General features: G+C 37.6%; 1 protein-coding gene across 11 annotated transcripts in view; it reads left to right on the top strand.

Moving 5' to 3' along the window:
- Positions 1-18,352, top strand: part of nav2a (neuron navigator 2a) — a 119,871-nt gene extending 101,519 nt beyond the window's left edge. For 7 of the 11 annotated variants that reach the window (XM_015042645.1, XM_015042647.1, XM_015042646.1 and 4 more), the window contains 20 exons: positions 1,614-1,666; positions 3,810-3,833; positions 4,332-4,406; positions 6,575-6,658; positions 6,736-6,859; positions 7,772-7,935; positions 10,532-10,540; positions 11,859-12,031; positions 12,806-12,959; positions 13,043-13,229; positions 14,112-14,212; positions 14,292-14,387; positions 14,626-14,800; positions 14,976-15,211; positions 15,333-15,484; positions 15,666-15,737; positions 15,824-16,020; positions 16,800-16,918; positions 17,258-17,458; positions 18,117-18,352. In XM_015042645.1, coding sequence (XP_014898131.1) covers positions 1,614-1,666; positions 3,810-3,833; positions 4,332-4,406; positions 6,575-6,658; positions 6,736-6,859; positions 7,772-7,935; positions 10,532-10,540; positions 11,859-12,031; positions 12,806-12,959; positions 13,043-13,229; positions 14,112-14,212; positions 14,292-14,387; positions 14,626-14,800; positions 14,976-15,211; positions 15,333-15,484; positions 15,666-15,737; positions 15,824-16,020; positions 16,800-16,918; positions 17,258-17,458; positions 18,117-18,242 — 2,522 coding nt within the window. In that variant the 3' untranslated portion in view covers positions 18,243-18,352. The remainder of the gene's footprint in view (positions 1-1,613; positions 1,667-3,809; positions 3,834-4,331; positions 4,407-6,574; positions 6,659-6,735; positions 6,860-7,771; positions 7,936-10,531; positions 10,541-11,858; positions 12,032-12,805; positions 12,960-13,042; positions 13,230-14,111; positions 14,213-14,291; positions 14,388-14,625; positions 14,801-14,975; positions 15,212-15,332; positions 15,485-15,665; positions 15,738-15,823; positions 16,021-16,799; positions 16,919-17,257; positions 17,459-18,116) is intronic. The other 4 variants (XM_015042651.1, XM_015042652.1, XM_015042653.1 and 1 more) reach the window with 1 other exon arrangement.
- The last annotated feature ends 4,599 nt before the right edge of the window (positions 18,353-22,951 follow it).

Below are 22,951 nucleotides of genomic sequence, written 5' to 3'. Positions count from 1 at the left end.
CCCAGCCTATTGCCTAGCAACCCCAGCGGAATACGGCCCGTTACTTAGCAACCCCAGCGGAATCCAGCCCGTTACCTAGCAACCCAAGCAGAGCTTCAGCACGTTTGGTCAGCTGGTTTTACTGCCGTATTTACTGTACGATGTCTGCTTGAAAAGACAAGTGTTTGCAGCCATTTTCATACACGAGCATAAATGGTGAGTCGGGGGGCGTGGCCAGCAGCAGCTTATTTTGATTTAATGGGACAGGAGGCCATAAAACATTTCAAAATAGGCAGAACTGAGCAGATTAAAATCTCATTATCTAAGTATGATTTTTGTGCAAAAAATGCCATGAATGTGTTTTGTATATCCCATTGCATAATGATTAACTTTAAGAGATATGTGCGGCTGAACAGAAACAACAACAAAGCAAGGATAAAGTCTCATTATCCTGAGTTATAATAACACCATAAAACTGTTATCACAACAAAATGAGCTGAAGATCTCGTTACCTTGAGACAAAAACAAACTGTTGGTGTTTTCTTGACACATTGAGTAGTCGACACAGAGAGACAAAGTCAAGCTTGAGATGCTATTATCTTGAATTCGATATTAGCAATTTGTCCATACATTTGCAATAAAGTTTGACTCAGTTTTCATTTAATTAAAAAAACCAAAACAGCCATTCCACTTAAAAAAAAGACACATTTGTGGCTAACTTGGTAATAAAGCTGTACAGCCTGATTGTTTTGTCTGTCAGTGAAAACTAAATGTTCTGCTTTCGTGTGGCTGACTGCACACCTTCCCGTCTAGACCAAACAGAGATAAGAGTGAATCTTCTGTAAACTCCTATCTAACAGAACAAAAGGTTCTTTTGCGGATCGGGCCGACCTCTCGCCGTGGTTTCTGACATCACATTGCTGATCCCTTCTAATCTGCTTCCAGACAGGGAACAGTAGCGGCCCTGTTTTCCCTACATGTGTGATTAGCCGCTGAGTCACTGCGGTAAAGTTCAGCTTGTCATTAGTTTCGCCATGGTTGGGCTGTAATGTGGAGGAGTTTTATCTTTATAGTCAGGAATTAAACTCCGCCTGGACAGAACTGGGAAGACTGGGAAGTTTGTGTGGGGAGACTGTGGGAGGTCTGGTTGTAATCACAGCAGAGCCGACCCAAGGTTGTCTGGGGCTTTGAGCTGAATTTGATTTAGGGGCCCAACTTCCTGCCCACCAATTATAACCCCACCCTGCAAAAACACAACATCTTAGTCCAGTTTCTAGTGCAGATACCTTAGTGGACTTGAAATAAGACAAATCTGACATTTGTTTTTTGAAAAAATGCTGGTTATTATAATGATTTTGATTTATCGTTGTCATTAAATCAAAAATTCACTAAAATATATTTTTTTATTTTTCACACTTTTTTTTACAATCACATAAATAAGTAGCAATAAATTAAAAAATATGATTAAATAAAGTCTCTATGTGCAGTTTAGTGATATAAATCCCACTTCATTATGTTGCGGTGTCCTGAAGAAGTCTTTTTAAAATGAATCTGAATCTGAGCGGTATTTCTGTTTCTGCCATGCAGTCACGGCCAAACAGTGAAACCTTTTCTTTTTGTTTCTGTTTCTGCAGTTCATGGCTCATCTCTGTCTTTGGTGTCCAGCACTTCGTCCATTTACTCCACGGTGAGTTTACGCTTCAGAACTGGTGTGAAATTTCCTCATATTTTTATGTTCCTAAAGGCAACGATTCTCCCTGTCACATATATTTTACTTTTTACTTCTACTAACTTTACTCTGGACTTCAGTGCCATCAGAGCTGAACGTAATTTTACATCCAGCAGCTTTCTTACGGCGTTAATAAAAAATAAAAAAATTAAATTACGAGAAGAAAATCATAATATTACAAGAATAGTCGTACAAAAATAAAGTCATGATAACGTGAGAATAAAGTCAAAATATTACAAAAATAAGTTTTAACATAATTTTAACATAATTATTTATTCTTGTAACATTATAACTTTATTCTGTTAATATTCCAACTCATACAAGTTTATTGTTTTAATTTTATAAATTTATTGTTATAAGAGTACAACTTTATTGTTGATATATAATTACTTTATTCCCGTAATCTTATTATTTTTATTGTCTTAGTGTGGCTGTAATACCCTGTTGAACCCAAAAATTGCCAAAGTAGAAATTATTTTTGCAGTTATTCATGTGGAAATCGCTTCAATTCATTTAAATATTAAAGTTTATCAGTCAGCTCAAACAGATATGTGACTCACACATCCTGAAAGGAAAAGGTTTAATCGTAGGCACAGCAGGGAACAGCCCACATGTGCACACAGAAAGTGAAGCTCCTCCTCCTCCTGTCTCTGTTCGCTCACCTGAGCAGGTGTAGCTCAGAACCTCTCAGACTGGCTTTGACCCTCAGAGCCTGAAAGTTACAGGCTGGAAATCAGAACGGAGCCAAAATGATGGCGACTCTATCTCTGACGGGATCGGTCCCGGTTTGGCAGCAAACGGTAGGAAACAGGAGCAGAGTGTTCCGGTTTCTGATTTTATGGAGCGTGAGTCAGAGGCGGGTTATTTTCTGGCTCTAAAGTCTCTTTGAAGTAAGATTTATGTGCTGTAATCTGTTTCTGGTAGAACCGAGTGGTGAAGTTTTTGTTACAGTGAGTCGTTTCAGGACAAACCACTGTGTGTTTCTAGGATCAGGTGGTTGCACTGCAAAAACACAAAATCTCACCCAGTATTTTTGTGTTGTTTCTACTGCAAATATCTTAGAGCACCTGAAATAAGACAAAACTAACTTACATGTAACTTTTAATTCAGATGTAAGAGCTTGTTTTAAGTAATAAATTCCTTAAAATTGATAAAAAAGTTCAATTGGCAGGTTATTTCAATTATAACACAGAGAAAATATCTTAATGTATTTGAAACAAGATACAGTGGAACTATATCGATATTAAGGTGTTATTTACTTAAAACAAGCTCCCATATCTTACTGAGAAGATACGTATAAGCTTGTCTTATTTCAGGTGTAATAAGATATTTGCTCTGGAAAGTAGACCAAAAATAGTTGGTAAGATTTAGGTTTTTTGCAGTGTAGGTTAGAATCACATCATTTTGTGAACATAAAGGCTAATTGAAATAAGATCTTTGTGCGTTGCTATTTTTGCATTAGAGAGCTGTTTCTGTGTTTTCTCTGCGTCTCCAGGACAAACTTCTGTGTTTGCGTTTCTAGGATCAGCTGGTTGTGTGCCTGCGCGTGTTTTTGAGTCTCTCTGTAAACCACATGCCACCGTCCAGATGTGCTAATGTTAGGAAAGCTGCTGCAGTGGGTTGTTTCAGCAGAAGAGAAAAAAAAGTCAAATTCACCTTAAATTTAGCTGCAAACAGCAGCTAAATTTGATATAGATGATAACCCGTTGTTATCATCTATAAATACAAGTTCAGGTGCAGCCGTGTTTATATGTAAATGTGGGTGTTGCATGTTTCAGTGTTTTGGTGACCAGCATCAGGGCGTGTTGCGTTCGTGCGAGCTAGCGTTTGTTTTCTGTGCTCTGTATGTCTATTTACCACCTATTTCTTTTTTTTAGCTATTGTTCCATTTTGACAATGAGACTCGGCACACACGGTGAAATGCCTTCAGGAGGATATCTCTGCTTCCCAGACATATTACACCAGACAATACGCTCCACAGTTTATAAAGCTCGTCTCCAAGGAGCTAATAAATCAAACGGGAGTCAGGAAATGTGCGGTCTGACCCGCGGCAGGTTGAAGACTCTAATGGTTTTCTCTTCTTCTGGTGTTTGTTTTTCAGAACGAGGAGAAGTCTCAGTCGGAGGTAAGCATCAGCACGCCCACAGCACTCACAGCCTCTTTAATTTTCTGCGTTCACTAGCTGGACTTGTTGGAACATGGGCATGTTTTCACAGTTGTATCCAGTTACACATGTAGCCACGTTGTGACTGACCTTCTTAACCCACTGAACACCTGTACACTGCAAAACACAGAAGAACAAGCTCCACTGGCCGATTGTTTCAAATATGGGAAAAATGTCTCATCAAAGCTAGTACGTTTACATCGATATTAAGGAGTTATTGACTTAAAATAGCTCCTATATCTTGCTGAAAAGTTACTTATAAGTTAGTTTTTCTTTTTTCAAGCGCACTAAGATATTTGGAATAGAAACTAGGCTGTAATTACTTGGTAAGACTTTGTGTTTTTGCAGTGAACTCAGAACAAATTGTTCAGATCAGGGATCCTCCCCTGTTTGTGGCTGCAGTGTTTTCCTCATTATGCGTCTGGTTGCGTTTTTGATGTTTTTGTCTTGACCCCGCAGATCCGAAAACTTCGCCGGGAGCTGGATGCCTCCCAGGAAAAGGTTTCCGCCCTCACGACACAGCTGAGCGCCAATGTAAGTGAACAAGAACATCAACACGCACTGGAAAACCTATATCACACACCTGTACGAGATGAGCCCGGATTTTAAAAGTGACTCTCCCTGTAATCAATAAGTTTGCCTTCTTTATATTTGCTAGATTTTTAGTAGACACATTACAAAATACTAAAACAGATGTTTTAAACTGTAAATTTAAGTACAAAACTGAAATAGAAAAAGGCCAAATGTACTCTTCTAAAGGATTTACCGAACTAAATCCTTGTATCTGAATTTCCTTTTGTTTGTTATTTGTAGCTTATTTTTAAATACAAATCCACCTCTTTTCAGACTTTGTCTTCTAAGTAGAGAAAATTTGCCTCCATCACGCACTGAAACACAAGTACTTACTAATCCCTTACAGAAAGATGGCACAGTGTTCTTTACCCTCAAAAGGTATAATTTGACTACTGGCAGAGCCATCAGAGAATCTCTTAAAGCATCTCTTGACACGAACGTTTCTGCCTGCCTGCTGCCGCTGTTGCACAAGTCTTGCCACGCTCTGCTGGTAATCGGCTCCTAGAGTGCAGCTCTCCTCTGGATTAAAGATATGGAAGGAAGATTGTTGGAAAACAGCAGGTACTCAAGTCCCGGCACACAGCCGGTAGATTTAAAGCAAAGATTTTACAGTAAGTGACGCCTCCATACGAGCAGGAGAGATGCAGAGAGAGACAAAATAGTATTGAAATATTTAACGGTGTGTCAGACTGATGAATTATCTGAGCACACCTTGATGCCCCTGAGGCAGAAAAATTAAGCTTCTGCTGCAAAAAACAAACAAACGTGGACACGCAAATCAGTCGGCACAGGATCAAATCTAGAGGAGGAGTTTGTTCACCCTGTGTGATTAAAGGGGAAGTATGGTGCTAAATTCACATATTACACGTTTTTGTACTTCCACTTGAATCTCTGATGCTTCTAAAAACAGCTGAATGAACTGAGGAAGACTTAAAAACAACCAAGTCAATTCTGTAGTATGTTAATGCTTTTTGGTGTCTGGAAAATGAGCCTTTTTAAAAACCTTCGGAATGTAATGTCAAAAATTTGCCAGCCCAATGTGTTACCTAGCAACCCCGGAAGCCCAGCGCGTTACCTAGCAACCCCGGAAGCCCAGCCCGTTATCTAGAAACCCCTTCAAAGATCTATTGAACATGTTTTGTTTAGCTCATAAACCTTTCTTAACCTGTTCAAGGAAGCATAACAATCACTTTTAAACCAACACACTTACCTGTGTTTTTCCAAAAGTAATTCCAGTTTGTCTTGTCTCAAAGCAGATTTGCATTATTCTAGCTGTACCCTCACATATATTCATATTTCACCCTCATGGAATCATTTTGTGATGCTGGGAGGGTCAGATTGAGTTACAGTAGAAAACCATCGGACACATCTTGGACTCAGTGTGACTTTAGATAAATGAGTTGTGTCAGCTCCAGGCTCAGCAGTTTGGTGTTGATGTTTTGTAATGTGATCATAAGCAGCCAGTCATTTATCACAGGATGTTATTTTTTGGTGATTGTTTGGGTTTTGTTACATTCTGTTGACATCATGTTTGAGCTTCAGCCTCAAGGTTACAGCGGGTAGCGCCACTGTGCCCCTATTTTCTTATCCCATCCAATTCAGCAGCTCAGATTTGGATTGCTTTTGATTCCTTATTCCTTTATAAATCAAACACTAATTTGGAAACTAATTGGTTTTGTACAACATAATTTAGCCATTAATCCCTCCACAAAGGGCAAACAACAGGAGAAATTGCCAGGAAATAACGTGGCACAGATCTCCCAAGTATACATCAAAACTAGCTAAAAATGTTGCTGTTTTGAGGAAAATAAGATTTTATTTTTCTGAACCACAAATCACTGTTTATTGTATATACACAGCTTTCTAGTGCAAATAACTTAGTACACTTGGAATAAGACAAGACTAACTTAAATAAGATATAGGAATTTCTTTAAGTGAATAACCTGCTTCTTTTTGAACAAATTATGTAAAACTGCATGTCAGTTGCCCATTTGTCCTCGTTTCTGTTTTTTTTTTCCTACTTCTTGTCTGTTTGAAATAAATAAGGGTGTATTTTTATTTAACAGAAGTCATGAGTACCAGACTTTCCTGGTAAAATTTGAGCTAAAACCTGTTGGTTTGCTCCACAGGCTCACCTGGTTGCAGCGTTTGAACAGAGTCTGGGCAACATGACCATCAGGCTGAAGAGTCTAACTCTGACTGCAGAGCAGAAGGTGAAAACTTTTCCTCCTCTCACACCAAGCCGATGACTTCTCCGGTTTAACTTCTTCTAATCCTGGTTTCTGTGAAGGACTCTGAGCTGAACGAGCTGAGGAAGACCATCGAGCTGCTGAAGAAGCAGAACGCTGTTGCTCAGGCGGCCATTAACGGAGTCATCAACACACCTGAACTTGTACCCAAAGCAGATCGGACAGGTAAAAACAAAACGCTTAGGCTCAACGTTTAGATTTGAGTATTTTAATTGGTTCCAGATGTGACTTAAAGGGATTATTTTTGGTAAACAAATAGACGCACAACTGGACTGCAGAAAGAGCTGTTAATCTGTTTACTGCATTTATCTTGATGCTTTAACATTACTTAGCATGTTGTCAGCTTGCTACCTTGCAAAAACAGAACATTTTACCTTGTATGTTTTGTCTATTTTAGTGCAAATATCTTACTACACTTTGAAATAAGAAACTAACTTTCAAGTAACTTTTAATAAAATATAGGAGCTTGTTTTAAGTCAATAATTCATTAATATTGATTAAAAAAAATACTTGTTCCACTGGCAGATTATTTTTACTTCTAACAAGGATTTTAAGGGGAATAATCTGCAAATGGAACCAATACTTTTTAAAAGTCAGTATGAAGGAATTATTTGCTTAAGATAAGCTCATATATTTTGCCGAAGAGTCACTTGTAAGTTAGTTTTGTCTTATTTTTAGTGAACTAAGATAGTTGCACTTTAAAATAGAGTAAAATTACTTGGTAAGGTTTTCTGTTTTTGCAGTGTACAACTGTTTATCACAGCGTGATGAAATAATGTCTGACCCCAAAACGTTACAGTTGAGTGGATAAATGATGAGGCAAAATGGACAAATGAAATACAAATATAGTTTCTTCCTAATTTGGTAACAATTAGCAAAAAAATGAAAATGCATCTGCAGCCGTCAAGCCAGGTGGAAAACTAAGCTATCAGAAATTAAGTGTTTAGTTAGAAAAATGTTTTCTTGCTTGCTTTCTGCAGTGACACCTTCTGAGGATCCCTCTCTGGAAACAAAAATCCCAAATGTTGAGCTAATCTGAAAGGTGTTTAAATGCAAACGTCCCTCATGTCTTCTCAGCTGGCAGTAACGGTACGATGCAGCAGCAGCAGCCAGACCTGCGCATCAGGCGGCAGCACTCCTCCGACAGCGTCAGCAGCGTCGCCAGCGCCACCAGCCACTCCAGCGTGGGATCCAACATGGACGCAGATGCAAAGAATAAGAAGAAGAACAAGAAGAACTGGGTAAGAGTCTGGAGATTTACAAGTGGATCTCAATAAATTAGGATGTAATTGGAAAGTTTATCTGTTTCAGTAATTCAAAGTGAAACACATAAATAAATTAGTGATGCACAGATCCGCTTTTATCACTTATAAAATGGCATATTAGTTGCCATTGCCCTAATATTCCGTTGTAGAAATCTGTATTGATGTCCAATACAGATTTCTACAACGGAATATTAGGGCAATGGCAACTGGAGGAAAAAGTCCATTTCTGTCAAAAGCTCAGAAATTTTGGGATTAATACGTTTTTAGAAAAAAAATGAAAATTTCAAAGTCCTTACTAGAAAATTTCAGAGTTTTTTTTTTTTTGACTTTTCAGTCTCAGACATTTCCAAGTTTTTCTTTTTCTTAAAAATATCTGAGTTTCTGATTAGTAAATTTTTGACTTTTCATGTTCAGGAATGTTCCAAGTTTTTTATTTTTTTATTTTAAATTTCTGAAATTAATCTCAAAATTAATTGGTGGAAATTTTCTCATTTTTCTTTTTCTATTTAAAATGGCCCTTGCTGATCTGATAGAAAATAAGAGCCAAATTGACTTAAAATGTTTCTTATTTCTAAATATTTAATGAATTAGACATTTATTTTATAACTCTGCACCAGTACACCAACAGCTTCTAAATCCTGGTCAAACATGTAAAAACCAATTTAACTTAATTAATCAGTGCAATTAGGGGGATAACAGCCAATGCAGAGTAAAATAATAAACTCTAATCGACAAAAGCAAAATGTTGGCTACCTTCGTCAAATATGTAAAGAAAATAAACTGCAACAAACCTTCTGCCAAATGGTTCAAAAAGTGCAATTATGAATTATAAATCTGATGTAAAATAAATAATAAAGCATCAGTATCGGATTTGTGTGTCTCTAATATAAATTTATTTCGTTCCAAGTGTTATTTCTGTTTATGTTGATTCCTGGTTACAAATTATGAAAATCCAACAATCATCAAAATAAACAGAAACAAATATTTGAATTGTATCAAAATGATCAGCAATTAAATTATCCTTACAGAGATAAACCTTTAAATATTATAAATCTGATGAATTCATTCTGCACTGATTCAGAATTTCAGGACTTTTTATTGTTTTTCTGCTGAACTTCCTGTTGGGTGTCACATGTTTCTGGGTTTCTCTCCTTCAGCCGTCTTTTTCTGGGGATAAGGTGAATACACCGGACGTAGCTCCATGTAGTCTTGTAACGTCCTGCTAAAAGGTTTGATTTGGTGCTTTTCCTGTCCAAAACATGCTTTAAATTGGTAAATGAAGTAAATCACCAAATCAATGTTGACTAGATGGTTGGCGCAAACATTTAGAAAAACAGCAACTTAACACTTAAACTTTTTTTTCTTTTTTTTTTTTTTTTTTTTTTTTTGCAATCGAAAGGCACTTTTGTGCACCGCTGGACAATTCCAGGATGATGATGTATGCAACTTATTTTTATTTTATACCTTTAGCACTGCAGAAACATAAAATCTTACCAATTTATATTTAGTTTCTGGTACATTTATTTTAATACACTTGAAATAACACAAAACTAACTACAGGTAACTTTCCGGCTTGTTTTAAGGCAATAACTCCTAAATATTTATTAAAAAGTAAAAGTTCCACTGGCAGATTATTTCACTTTGAACATTTTTACCATGTTAAAAGTGAAATAATCTGAATGTGAAATGTGTACTTAAGGAATTAACTTTAAACAAGCTCCTATATCTGGCAAAAAGTTGCTTGTAATTTATCTTTCTATTATTCCAAGTGTACGAAGATATTTGCTCTAAAAAAAGGCTAAAATACTTGGTAAGATTTAGTGTTTTTGCAGTGTATTCCTCTTTTAGGTCATACACTGAAAAAACACAAAATTGTACCAAGTATGTTTGTCTCGTTTCTAGTGCAAATATCTTAGCACACTTGGAAAAATGACTAAATTATCTTACAAGAAACATTGTAGAAACATATAGGTGCTTGATTTAGGTCAATAATTCCTTTATATTGATACCAAAAAAAAGTACTAGTTCCGCATGCAGATTATTTCACTTGTAACATGTGAAAAATGTTCCAAGAGAAATAATCTGCCAGTTCTGGAACTAGAACTTTTCCATCAATATTAAGGAATTGTTTACTTAAAACAGGCCGTTATATCTTGCTGAAAAGTTAGTTTTGCATTATTTCAGGTGTATTTGCATTGGAAATAAGACTTGGTTAGTTTTTCAGTATTTGTTGTGTAGAACAGTACGGGAACCCCTTCGCGTGTGGTGGTGTGTGGGTGTGTGTGTGTGTGTGTGTGTGTGTGTGTGTGTGTGTGTGTGTGTGTGTGTGTGTGTTTTTGTCGGCGGCTCCTGGCTGCAGGTGTTGCTCATAGGTGTGTTCAGCACATAGGGGCTCCGTTTGGTAGGGGGTCTCTAGTGGCTGATGAAAGCCTCCATGTTTCAAGGTCATTGGTGGCTTTCGACCTTGTAGGAATCTCTAGCTGAATCTTTGTCCCTCCGTAGACAAACATGAACCGCATGAACATGTGCTGTTTTGTCTCCCTGTCTTCCTCTGCTGCGCTTCGTGCGGCAGGTCTACGAGGTAAGGGCGGTGTGCTGACAGAAACCAGTCTAACCCCTGCACCTCCTCTAGGTTACTAACCTCACTCCTTTTCTTTTCCCGATTGATCCGTTTTTCCTCTCCAACACTTCCTTGTGAACGGTTCTTATGACACTTGAGCTGGCTCCCCGGTTCACACTCCTGCTGAATATATTTATTGGTTCTGCTGGTAAAGATGTGTAAAAAGTGTTGAGACAAATTATACTTATTTTGCAGAAACATAATCCCAATATGGAATATGTAGAAAACCAAAACATTAAATTTGAGTGAAGTAGTAATTTACTATCATCAGTCGCCTCGTATTTTAGCTTAACTTGGCTAAAATGAATCTCTAGTATGTTAGGTTTTTATGAAAAGCTTTATTCAAACACCAAATCTTACCCAGTATTTTTGTTCTAGTTTCTAGTGCAAACATCTTAGTACACCTGAAATAAGACAAAACTAACTCATATGTAATTTTTCAGAAAGATACAGGAGCTTGTTTTAAGTCAATAATTCATTAATATTCATTTTTTTAAAAGTACAATTTCAACTGGAAGGTTGTTTTACTTTAAACCTTTTTCCTGTGTTACAGGTGAAAAAATCTGTGAAACTTGTTCTTTTTTTATCAATATTAAGGAATTATTTACTTAAATCAAGCTCGTATATTTGCTGAAAAGTTACTTATGAATTTGTTTTGTCTTATTTCAAGAGTACTAAAATATTTCCACCAGAAACTAGACAAAGAATTTGGTAAGATTTTGTGTTTTTGAATTAAACTTTTAATTTTTTTTTTATTATTATTTTCTTGGAGGAATTTTTAGAAATAAAAAATACAAAGCACAAGTATAAGCAAACGAAGAATTAAAGGTTCCTAGAAAAACAAGGAAGTAAAGCGTAAAAATAATGTTGGTTGCTATGGTTACCAGTAAGGATGTTACAAAAATGTTTCCCTCCACAAAAAATACATCCAAATTAAACGTGAGATTTTACTATATTTTTCGACCTGAACTTATTTACACATTATTTCCAGTTGTGCCCATGGATGTAACTGGCACTGTGTGAATAATTGAGCATCTTTTTCTGCAGATGTTTCAAAGTTTCTCAAACTGCTTTATCTGCAGCAGCTAAACTGTAAAATGTTTTCAAAATGCTCAGTCAGTCATAAGACTTTCAACCTGCGATTCCTTTTCTCCCCAGGCCTTTGTTTAATTGTCTGCAGCCATTATCCCCGCCACGTTCTCCTCTTCCCCTTCCTCTAACTTTGACATTTCGACCTCGCTGTCTTACCTTCCATATTTTTTTATTATTTTTTTTACAGCTGCGCAGCTCCTTTAAACAAGCGTTCACCAAGAAGAAATCTCCCAAATCTGCCTCGTCTCACTCAGACATCGAGGAAATGACGGACTCTTCCCTGCCGTCCTCCCCCAAACTGCCTCACAACGGCACTTCGGCCTCCAGCCACATCCTCAGGAACACACACTCCAACACTCTGTAAGTTTGGTGCTCACCTGGTGTAAATATTGAAGCTTTCCACAGCTGGACTCACCTGAAGTCTTGAAAAATCCTCCCAGAAAAGGCAAACATGCAGATTATTCTGCACAAAAATTGTGGACATTCAGAGAGTTGCATTTCTATTTAAAAAATGTTCATTTGATGGATTGATTGTTCAATTAATTTCATTTTAATTGAAAACAACATGGTGCATATGTTGAGTTTATTTCTTAGATTGCAAAAACACAAAAGTATTTTTGTCTAGTTTCCATTGGAAAGATCTTAGTACACTTGAAATAAAACAAACGTGACTTATAAGTAAATTTTCAGCAAGAAATATGAGCTTCTTTTAAGTCAGTAACTCTTAATATTGATTTAAAAAGTACTATTTATAAGTGAAATAATCTACCAGTGGAACAAGATATTTTAACTTATAAAATAGAAAAAGTATCTTGTTCCACTGGCAGATTATTTCACTTTTAAATATCACTTTTTAAATCAACATTAAAGAGTTTTTTAAATTTACAATAAGCTCCTATTTCTTGCTGAAAAGTTACCTTTAAGTTAGTTTTGTCTTATTTCAAGTGCAAAATAAAGTGGATCAAAAATAAGATGTTGTGTTTTTTCAGTATAACTGGATGTGAATTGATAAGTGAGGTAGATATTGGGAGTCAGTATTGATGCATTTCTTATCAATTCCCACCCCTAAGTAAATATGCAGTCCTTGTTAAGGTGGAGTTTCTGAATCATCTCAACTGGTTTGTGTTTTTGCAGATTGTCGGAGTGTTTGGACAGCGAGGCCGAGACGGTGATGCAGCTGCGGAGTGAACTCAGAGAAAAGGAGATGAAGCTGACCGATATCCGCCTGGAGGCCCTCAGCTCGGCGCATCAGCTGGACCAGCTGCGGGAGGCCATGAACCGCATGCAGGTCCGCTGATCCACAGAACCCCAACAGACTGAAACCTCGTTATTTCCCTGCCGGTTAACGTTTTCTGACTGTGGTTTGGACAGCTGGAGATTGAGAAGCTGAAGTCGGAGAATGACCGCCTGAAGCTGGAGAGTCAGGGCAGCAGGACGGGATCGCAGGCGTCCATCTCGGCGTCTCCTCCGCCTCACACCCAAAGCCAGAGCGCGGGCCCCGCCGCGGGCCTGTCCCAGCACAGCCTCAACCTCACCACCAGCGAGTCGACCAGTCTGGGTGAGACGCACGGCCTGGAAAACATACCAACATATTTTGTGGTACTGTTGTATGGAAGAGGATTAGAGCCTCTGAAAAAAAATAATTCTGACTGAAGTTAGAATTCTGGGAAAAACTTTGAGAGAAAAGACAAAAGGCTGAGCTTAAAGTGTCTCTACTCCTCTTCCATGCAATAGTACCACATAATAAAAATTTTAAAAGTCAGAATTTTTATATAAAAAAAAGGCATAATTCTAAGGAAAAAGTCTGAATTCTGATTTAAATTTTTTTTTTTACAAAAAAGTTAAAATTCTGAGNTTAAAGTCAAAATTGTGGAAAAAAAATTCTGGGATTAAAATCAGGATTCTTAATTTTTTAAAGTCAGAATTCAGGTGAAAGAAAGACAAAATTCTGAGATTAAAGTTACAATTCTGAGAAAAATTTAAAATTCTGAGAAAACCATTTGAATTTTGAGACTTAAGTCACCGTTCTATTGTGTATACAAGCAATTCAATTTCAAAAGAATATACCACATGAAACATTTTAAATATCCAAAATAAAATACAAAACAATAATAATTAAAATGGATCATGGAATCTTTGCAACCAAAATTGCATTTAAAAAAAATCTTAATTATTCAGCTTCAGCATAAAAAAAAGTCAAAATGGCAGAACTGTTGTAAAAAAAAAAAAAAAAAAAAGAAGGAAAACTAACTACATTGTACTATGTGTTAAATGTTCTCAGGGTTTTTCAAAATGGCGGCTTTTCAATTCTAACTATAGTTGTTCAACAGGAAATGATCACGCTCATTTTAATATATAATGTGATTAATTGATTTACTTATTGTGTTACAGGCCTTTAAACTAATAAATTAAAACCATATTTCATTTCTCTTCCTGCCAGATATGCTGCTGGAAGACACAGGTGGAGATGGTGGGATGAGGAAGGAGGGTCGACATGTAAAGATCGTCGTCAGCCTCGACGAGGAGATCAAATGGGGGGAGGTGAGACCCGCGTTACGATGGGAGTGGCGTACGGAGCACGTCGCCCTCTCAGAGTCTGACAGCTGCTTGTGTTTTTAAGGAGGGTCAATCTCGCCACTTCCTGATTGGTTGCATCGGAGTGAGCGGCAAAACGAAGTGGGATGTTTTGGATGGAGTGGTCCGACGCCTCTTTAAGGTAAATAAACATGTTTATGTTCTGCAAAAACATAATATCTTATCCAAGTATTTTTGGGCTAGTTTCTAATGCAATATCAGTACAATTTAAATATGACAAATCTAACTTGTAAGAAGATTTGGCCAACAACAGTTGGATTTAAAGTGACAGGAAGCCCTAAAACAGCCCATAAACATATCCTAGCATAATACGCCACCGCTAGCTTTTATCTACAAACTGGTCCTTTAATCTTCTGCAGGAGTACATCACCCATGTTGACCCGGTGAGCCAGCTCGGCCTGAGCACAGACAGCGTTCAGGGTTACAACATCGGTGAAATCCATCGGCCCAGCAGCTCCAGTACGGCCAGTACGCCTGAGCTGCTGCCCTGCGGCTACCTGGTGGGAGACAACACCATCAACATCCAGCTCAAAGGTACCACAGCCTGCACACTGCAAAAACACAAACTCTTACCAAGTGTTTTTATTCTGGTTTCAATGCAAATATCTCAGCAGTCTTGAGATGAGACTAAACTATCTAGTTCCACTTGTAAGAAGACGTTTTGCATGTTATTGTTGATTCAAAAGGCTCATGTTGTGTTTGTGTGTAGGTGCGAGCAGTGAAAACGTCGACTCTCTCGTGTTTGACACGTTGATCCCGAAGCCGATGCTGCAGCGCTACGTCTCCCTGCTCAGGGAGCACAGACGGGTCATCCTGTCCGGGCCGAGCGGCACCGGGAAGACCTACCTGGCCAATCAGCTGGCGCGACACCTTCTGCTCCTCGAGGGCCGACCTCTGACCCCGAACGCTGTCGTCACTTTCAACGTGGATCACAAGTCCAGCAAGGTAAAAGGATGTGTATTTTTTCTGCTTTTATCAGTTGCCCAGACAGTTAATATTACAGAAAACATTCCTGGTGACTCTGAAGTCAAACTGTGGAGCTTAAACAAAAACGTTATTTCTTAAGGAACTTCGTCAGTACCTGTCAGGATTAGCACAGCAATGCAACAGTGTTTCTGGGGAAGACAGCCCCCTGGTGGTCATTCTGGACAACCTGCACCACGTCAGCTCTCTGGGAGAAATCTTTAATGGCCTCTTCAACTGCAACTACCAGCACTGGTCAGTTCAGCTTCATCTAACCTATAATAACGGACTTTGATGAAAAGTTACTTATAAATTAGTTTTGTCTTATTTCAATTGTGCTTAGATATTTGCACTGCAAACTAGATCAAAAATACTTGGTAGGATTTTATGTTTTTGCAGTGTTGAGTAAAATCAGTACATTTTTTGCTCCTTTCAGCCCTTACATTATCGGCACCATGAGCCAAGCCACATCTTCAGCTCCAAACCTGCAGCTTCATCATAACTTCAGGTATATTTCCAAACTACTAGTGAGATCCTCCTTCCACTGAACATTCACTTTACACTGAATGCTCATGCTGTATGTTCTCCATGAAGGTGGGTCCTGTGTGCCAACCACACTGAGCCAGTAAAGGGATTCCTCGGTCGCTACCTGAGGAGGAAGCTAATAGAGATGGAGATCGGCAGCCGGACCCGAAACGCAGAGCTGGTGAAGATCATGGACTGGGTGCCGCGGGTTTGGCACCATCTGAACCGCTTCCTAGAGACTCACAGCTCCTCTGACGTCACAATCGGTGAGAAGAAGCACAGTTAGCATTACAAAACAAAAAGCCTTACCAAGGATTTCAGTTAATACACTTGAAATACAAGAAAGCGAACTTAGAGGTAACTTTTCAGCAATATATAGGGGCTGGTTTTAAATAAATGTTTCATTAATATTGATGAAAAAGTTCTAGTTCAGGTGGAAGATTATTTCACTTATAACAAGATATTTTCCCATGTTATGAGTGAAATAATCTGCCAATGGAACTGGTAGTTTTTCATCATTATTAAGGAATTGTCCACCTAAAATAAGCTCCTATATCTTGCTGAAAAGCTACTTATTAGCTACTTATCATTACTGATATAAATTTGTTATAAAAGTATTACTGATTGCACTTTAAAAAATAGGTAACTTTATGTTATTAAAGGTAAAGTTTAAACAGTAATGATTTCCTGGTTAATGTCAAGTTGTCATAACAAAGACATTTTGAATAATGTCAACTTTGTATTAAAAGTGTCATAATTTACCGAATGACACTTTATGACAACAGTCATAAATATTCATGAAGGCTTATTTATGTTTATGACGGTGTCATGTCAGTCTTATTCAACCCCCTTCAAATAAAGGGTTACCTCCTTCTATCTCATTACCCTCCTGTTCTGTCCTAACACTTTCAAATAAAGGCCACTATAGTAAAAAAATATGTTTTCACTAGGAATTAGACAACAATACTTGGTAAGATTCAGTGTTTTTGCAGTAATAGATTGGAGGCAGGACTGGGTGTTTATGTTTTGGTTCTGTGGACTGCAGGACCCCGCCTCTTTCTGTCATGCCCCATGGACGTGGAGGGATCCAGGGTTTGGTTCACTGACCTGTGGAATTACTCCATCATCCCCTACATGCTGGAGGCCGTACGCGAAGGACTGCAGGTAGCAGAGCTGGAAGGGTCATCTTTACAGAAAAATCATTTTCTGGTTGTTTCTGTTTGATTCTACTGTTATTATTTAAATATACTTATGTTTTTTTCACTGCCTTCAAGAGTTGCTATGGTTTTTTTAAATTTGTTTTGATGAAAAAGTACTAGTTCTGTTAGCAGATTATGTCATTTGTAACAGGAAAAAACACTTAGGATTTTATTTTTTGCTGTGTGAGCTACAAATCTGCGCTCAAGATTTTTCTTACTTGAAATTGTCCAATCTGAACTAATAATCACCATTTTAGAAGCTTTCCTCAGATTCTCCTTGTGACTATTTGGTTTTTCCGTGCAGCTGTACGGCCGCAGGGCAGCGTGGGAGGATCCAGCAGCCTGGGTGATCGACTCGTACCCCTGGTCATCCACGCCACCTCCAGGCGACTGGCCACCGCTGCTGCAGCTCCGCCCAGAAGACGTCGGCTTCGACGGCTACTCTGCACCGAGAGAGGGAGTCCGGAAAGAGCCGCCGCAAAGCGACAGCGACGCAGATCCACTGGTGAGCAAAAGCAACAGTGTTTAACATCAGATTAAAGTGGACAAAGCACTCAACTACAAGTGAAAGTTGCACTTAAAGTTTACTCAAGTTAAACTTTTGAAAATACTAAAAGGTTCAAAAGTACAAATAATATTTTCTAATATCATCTAATATCAGTACAATGCTGTATGCTAAATCATCTGATGTTTTGACATGTAGAACCTGCAACAAATAGTTTACACCAACCGCAATGCAATAAAAAATGACAGATGTTTCCATTATTCCTTTTTTATTGCCCCCATTCCAAAAAAAGGAGAAACTTTTTTCTACGACAGCGGCCATCATAGATAAAAAAATAATAATAATAATTTCTGCCAAATAATTTAATTAATCTCAGAAATTTTCTACAAAAAAACATGGAAATTTCTTAGTTAGCTGGAAAAAATCTCAGAAATTTTGAGATTGAGAAATTTTCTAGAAAAATTGAAACTCAGAAATTTCCAGTTTTCTTTTTTCTAAAAACTTTCTGGTTAATCTCATTCTTGCTCTGCTGTTGGAGGCTCAAGGAAAGATCATCCGAAGGGCCACATGTGGCCCCCGAGCCACACTTTGGACACCTCTGAGTTACAGCTCCTCATTGTTCTTCTCGTTCTTCCAGTGACTTTTGTTTCTGTCGCAGATGAATATGCTGATGCGCCTGAAGGAAGCGGCGACGTCATCGAGCCCGCAGAGCTACGACAGCGACTCCAACAGCAACAGTCACCATGACGACATCCTCGACTCGTCGCTGGAGTCGACCTTATGACATCGCAGAAGCACAAAAGCTTGACTATTTCTACTCTGTTCTCACCGTGATGAGAACTTCCTGGCACAAAATGCAGCCACATTTATCTGGGTGCAGGTAACCCAAAAAAAGACGAGTTTCTTCAGCACTGCCGTGATTTTATTTTATTTTTTTTCCTTCACCGCTGTGGCCCTTGGTTCCTCTGTCAGGAGTCTGATGTCTGCTTCAGCAGAAAGTGGAAGCACACAGCCTGTGCCTGTTGGTGAGGCCTGTTACCATCATCATGAGTCAACAGTTTACTTTTAACACCAGCCAAGTGATCGGCATCCTCCACCACGCTGCAGCGCACCGGACCCGCCTGCAGGTGGCGATCCAACCCATGCTCTCTTGCACTGTGAGCCAGAGCAGCGACCCACTGCTGGACGATGAACAGTCAGCTCATCCTCTGCAGACCAACTCGTCTGAGTGACTGCTGGATGAAACCAGCCAAAGTGAATTTTCAGTTCAAAACACAATATTTTCTTTCTGAAAATACACTGCAGAAAAGTTTGTTTTTGGTTTAGTTTTTAGTAATAACACAAAACTAACTTTTCAGCAAGACAGAGGAGCTTATTTTAAGCAAATAATTCCTGAATATTGATAAAAAAGTACTAGTTCCACTGGCAGATTATTTTTCTTACATCCTGGGGTGAGAACAAACGGCCTGAGAATCAACAAATATGTGCTACTATGAACTATCAATACTTAATAATGCGTCTTATTTTGTTTTATGATCTAAACTATTACACAGCATGCATTCTTATAATTAAGCCTGATAAGTTTTTCTGAGTAACATTTCAATTTTTGTTACATTTATCATCAGATTCCTATAGCCTTTCCTTAAATACAGATATTAGGAAAATATATTTGTAACATATTGTATATTTTGGCTATTTGACCAGATCCTAATTTGACAGAGATTTTTTTTTATATTTCTATATTAAAGACAGGAAAAATGGAGCAGAAAATGTGTCAGATTTACTCTAAAACTTGAATGTGAAATGTGAAAAATGCAGTTTTTCATATTTTTGTACTTCTATTTGGGTTTCTACTGCTAATTAAAACAACCCAAACTCGTAAAAACCCACCCAGCTTTTTTTTTTTGACAATATTTTAATTTTTTTTTTTTTAGTCTGGAATATGAACTGTTTCAAAAATCTCCAAAATGTAATGTCTCAAATCAGCAGGCACTGCCTGTTACCTAGCAACCCCAGCGGAACTCCAGCCTGTTACCTAGCAACCCAAGCAGAGACACGTTTAAAATATGTTTTATTTGTATAACAGTTTCTAAGCACAAAAAATTACAAGTAGAACTCTAAGTACATCAAACAAAACACAAAAGAGGAATACTGAAATACATAGTATGTTAAAAAATAAATAAAATATAAAACTAAAACAGAACAACAGTAATACAGTACAAGCTGTATGACAACAAGTGTTTTGTTGTTGAAACCACTTTCTGCATCCTTATTGGTTGTGCAGGAGACTCTACTTCTGCTTTTCAGAGATCTGCAGACAAAAATGTATTAAACATGTTTTGTATCACCTATAGACCAATCCTAACCTGTTCAGTGAAGTATCAGAGGTGACTTTGAAGCTGGAATTCACTTTGGAGGGATTTGTCCTTTAAATGCTGCTGGCTGAGATGATCTGTGTCCTGATTTCTTCTCTAATTCATCGCTTCTTTCTTTGAGCCCTCTGATCTCTCTTCGCACATTTGGCCCATGCAGGCTTTTGTAGCACAAATCTCCTTTTGGTGCTGGACTGAGTTCCAACAAACAATGCCTTACTCTTTGCTACCAGACTACGTGCATTAGCTAATTTTGTTGTGTTTTTTTTTTGTTTTGTCTGAATTGCTGTAAAACGTAACAGGGCTCCAAAAGTCGAGCTCTCCTCGAGTGGCTGCAGTTATCGAGGAGCGCCGTCGACCTCTCATATCAATCACCGTTGCCGTGGGAACGTTCAATAGATGCGAATCAGAAGCAGTACTTTTGAATTAAAGATCTATTTTTTGTTTGTTGCTCTTTTTGCTTGAGTGATCTGACAAGTTTGTAAATATTGAACTGCAAAAAAGAAAAATATTTCGGTGTGTTTTGGTGCTTAAAATCAGAACTTGTCGGTGACTGAGGCAAGTAAAAGACTTGATTTTATACCTCATCTCCCATCTTTTTTTCATTGTTTTGTTCTGACTATGAACAAAACTCAGACATGTTGAACTAGTTTTAAAGCTGCTTTGTTTATATATAAAAAAATATACGCAAGAGGTTATTAATATAAAAGGTACGTGTGAAAAATGAGTAAAAATGGTTTGGCATGTTTATAACTTTAAAACCTTCTCTTTTCCCCCTTAAGCCTCCCAGCCTGCCTTCAGAGAGGTTTAAAGCCAGAGAATTAAAGTCCATCGTTTCAATATTTTACTCTCCGATCCTATGCAACATTTAATCCAGTTTGAAGATGTTTTGCATGGCACCAGCTTTGTGGCCAGCGTTCTACGACAGCGTATCATGACCATGGTAGATAAAAAGGAGTAAATTTCTGCCAAACAAAAAACTCGGAAATTTTCAAATTAATCTAAGAAATTTTCTAGAAAAAAATTGGGAAATTTCAGAGTTTGAAAAATCAAAAATTTGCAAAAAGAAATCTCTGAAATTTTCTAGAAATTTTTTTTTTAAATTTCTGAGTTTCAAGTTGAATAGTTGTGAGAAAAAGAAAAACTCAGAAATGTTTTAATTAATCTCAGAAAATTTCAAAATTTGTGAGAAACAAAAATTGAGGTTGCTGTCTGAAGTTTTCTAGAAAAAAAACAAGATTTTTTTTCTATCAAATTTTTGACTTTTGGAGCTCAAAAATTTCCCTGCAAATATCTCAATTTCAAGTGAAAAATTGGCAAAGAAAAAAGTACAAAATTGAGACTAATCTCAGAAATTTTAAAGCAAAACCATGAAAGTTTAAAGTCAAACATTTGTAATAAAAATATACATTTTTTAGAAAAGTTTTTCTAAACTTTTGGAGCTCAAAACTTTCCTTGCAAATCTGAGTTTCATGTCAAAAATATATAAGAAAAAACTGAAATTTGGAGATTAATTTCAGAAATTTTTATAGGAAGAATTTGTTAAATGAGTTTCAAGTCAAAGATTTCAAGTAAATGATATTTTTTGATAAGTCTAAAAAAATTTATAGAAAACAAATCCTTTTTATGGAAATTTTCAGAGATTAATCTCAAAATTTTATTTTTTTTTGGCAGAAATTTGCTTTTTTTTTTTACATACAGTTTCCCTGATACACCATCGTAGTTCTCATTGTCTTTGTGTTTCAGTTCCTTCAGTTTTAATCCCACTGCTCTTGTTGCAAGCACAAAAGGTTCTGCAAGTCCGTGTAAAGCCAGCTCCGTTAGGTGTGAATGTCTGAAGCCTTTGACTGGTCCATCATTTTATTACTCACAAACTTAATGAATGTTTAGATTTCATAGCCATGTACATTTTTTATATGTAAGATAACTTTGTAAATAGCTGTTGATCTTGCAGCATTTTGATGACTTTTTTAGCCGATTTGGTATAATACTTGAAAATTGGTATTTTGTGTACAGTCTCTTTGTGTCAGAGCAGATCGGTGCAGTTTGTCATCACTTGTTTGTCCAGGACTCAGAGAATTAAATCTGATATCACTGTACTAGTCTTAAGTTATTGTGATTCAATAAATTTATTAATTTATAACTGAATTGTGTTCACTTGTATTTCCAGTCCTGATCTCACCACGATTCACAGTATTGTGTTTGTTTGTTTTGGTGATGTTGAACAATCATAAAATAATGCAGAGCAACCGTAGATTAAAAGAGCAAAGACTGAAACAGATTAACTACTGTAATTTCTGAACTTTACAGTTCACATGAATAATTCACATCCTACGGCAGCTGCCATCAGGATGTGTCTAGATCAGAGGTTCCCAAACTGTGGGGCGCGCCCCCTAGGTGGGGCGCCGTGTCATTGCAAGGGGGGCGCGGGAAGCCATCTGGATGAAAAAAAAACAAAAAAAAACATGAACACTGTATACGCTGGGTTTTTACCTTAGAATGGCCAACTCTCTGTTATTCCTATGTCAATTTGATTCAGTAGAGGCTTCCACACTTCCCATATTTGTGTCCTCTGTCACTTTTGTCAGCAGTTAAAACTGTTTAATCCGTTAACATGTTGTAACCTGTTTTTCCGAGCCGCCTTTAAACGCAACATGAGCGCTACGCCGCTCGCGCTGGGTTTCCACCTGTGAAGGAGACCTGCTGCTGCTGTGCGGAGCTACGTAGGTTTGTGTTAGAATCACGGCAGCAAACCAGCAAAACGCAAAGAACTTTTCACAGTTTTTCCCTCCAAACTAACCGATTGAGTTGAGTAAAGGTGTTGGATGCAGGTAATGTTAGCTAAAAGATGACTAGCTAGTATCAATACAGAACCTTAAGCTTAACAAGTACCTTGTAGGCTACCGATGTTGGTGTCTATTTTCAGGGGGGGTGCAGAAAAAGTTTGGGAACCACTGGTCTAGATAAACTTATTAGTTTATCTAGTTTGTATACTTTGGATCAACAATTATTTCATTTTGCTATTCTATTAAAATTATTCGGATCCAAACTCATTAAAATGTTTTTAATTGATTTCTTCCTGCTCAGATGTGTGTTGCATAAAACAAACATTTAGCCTTGA

The sequence above is a fragment of the Poecilia latipinna genome, unplaced genomic scaffold (genome assembly GCF_001443285.1).
Source record: "Poecilia latipinna isolate Pla-1442-1.1 unplaced genomic scaffold, P_latipinna-1.0 Scaffold598, whole genome shotgun sequence".
Lineage (NCBI taxonomy): Eukaryota > Metazoa > Chordata > Actinopteri > Cyprinodontiformes > Poeciliidae > Poecilia > Poecilia latipinna.
The sequence above is the reverse complement of the archived record's forward strand: the minus strand, read 5'-3'. Positions and strand labels throughout refer to the sequence as shown.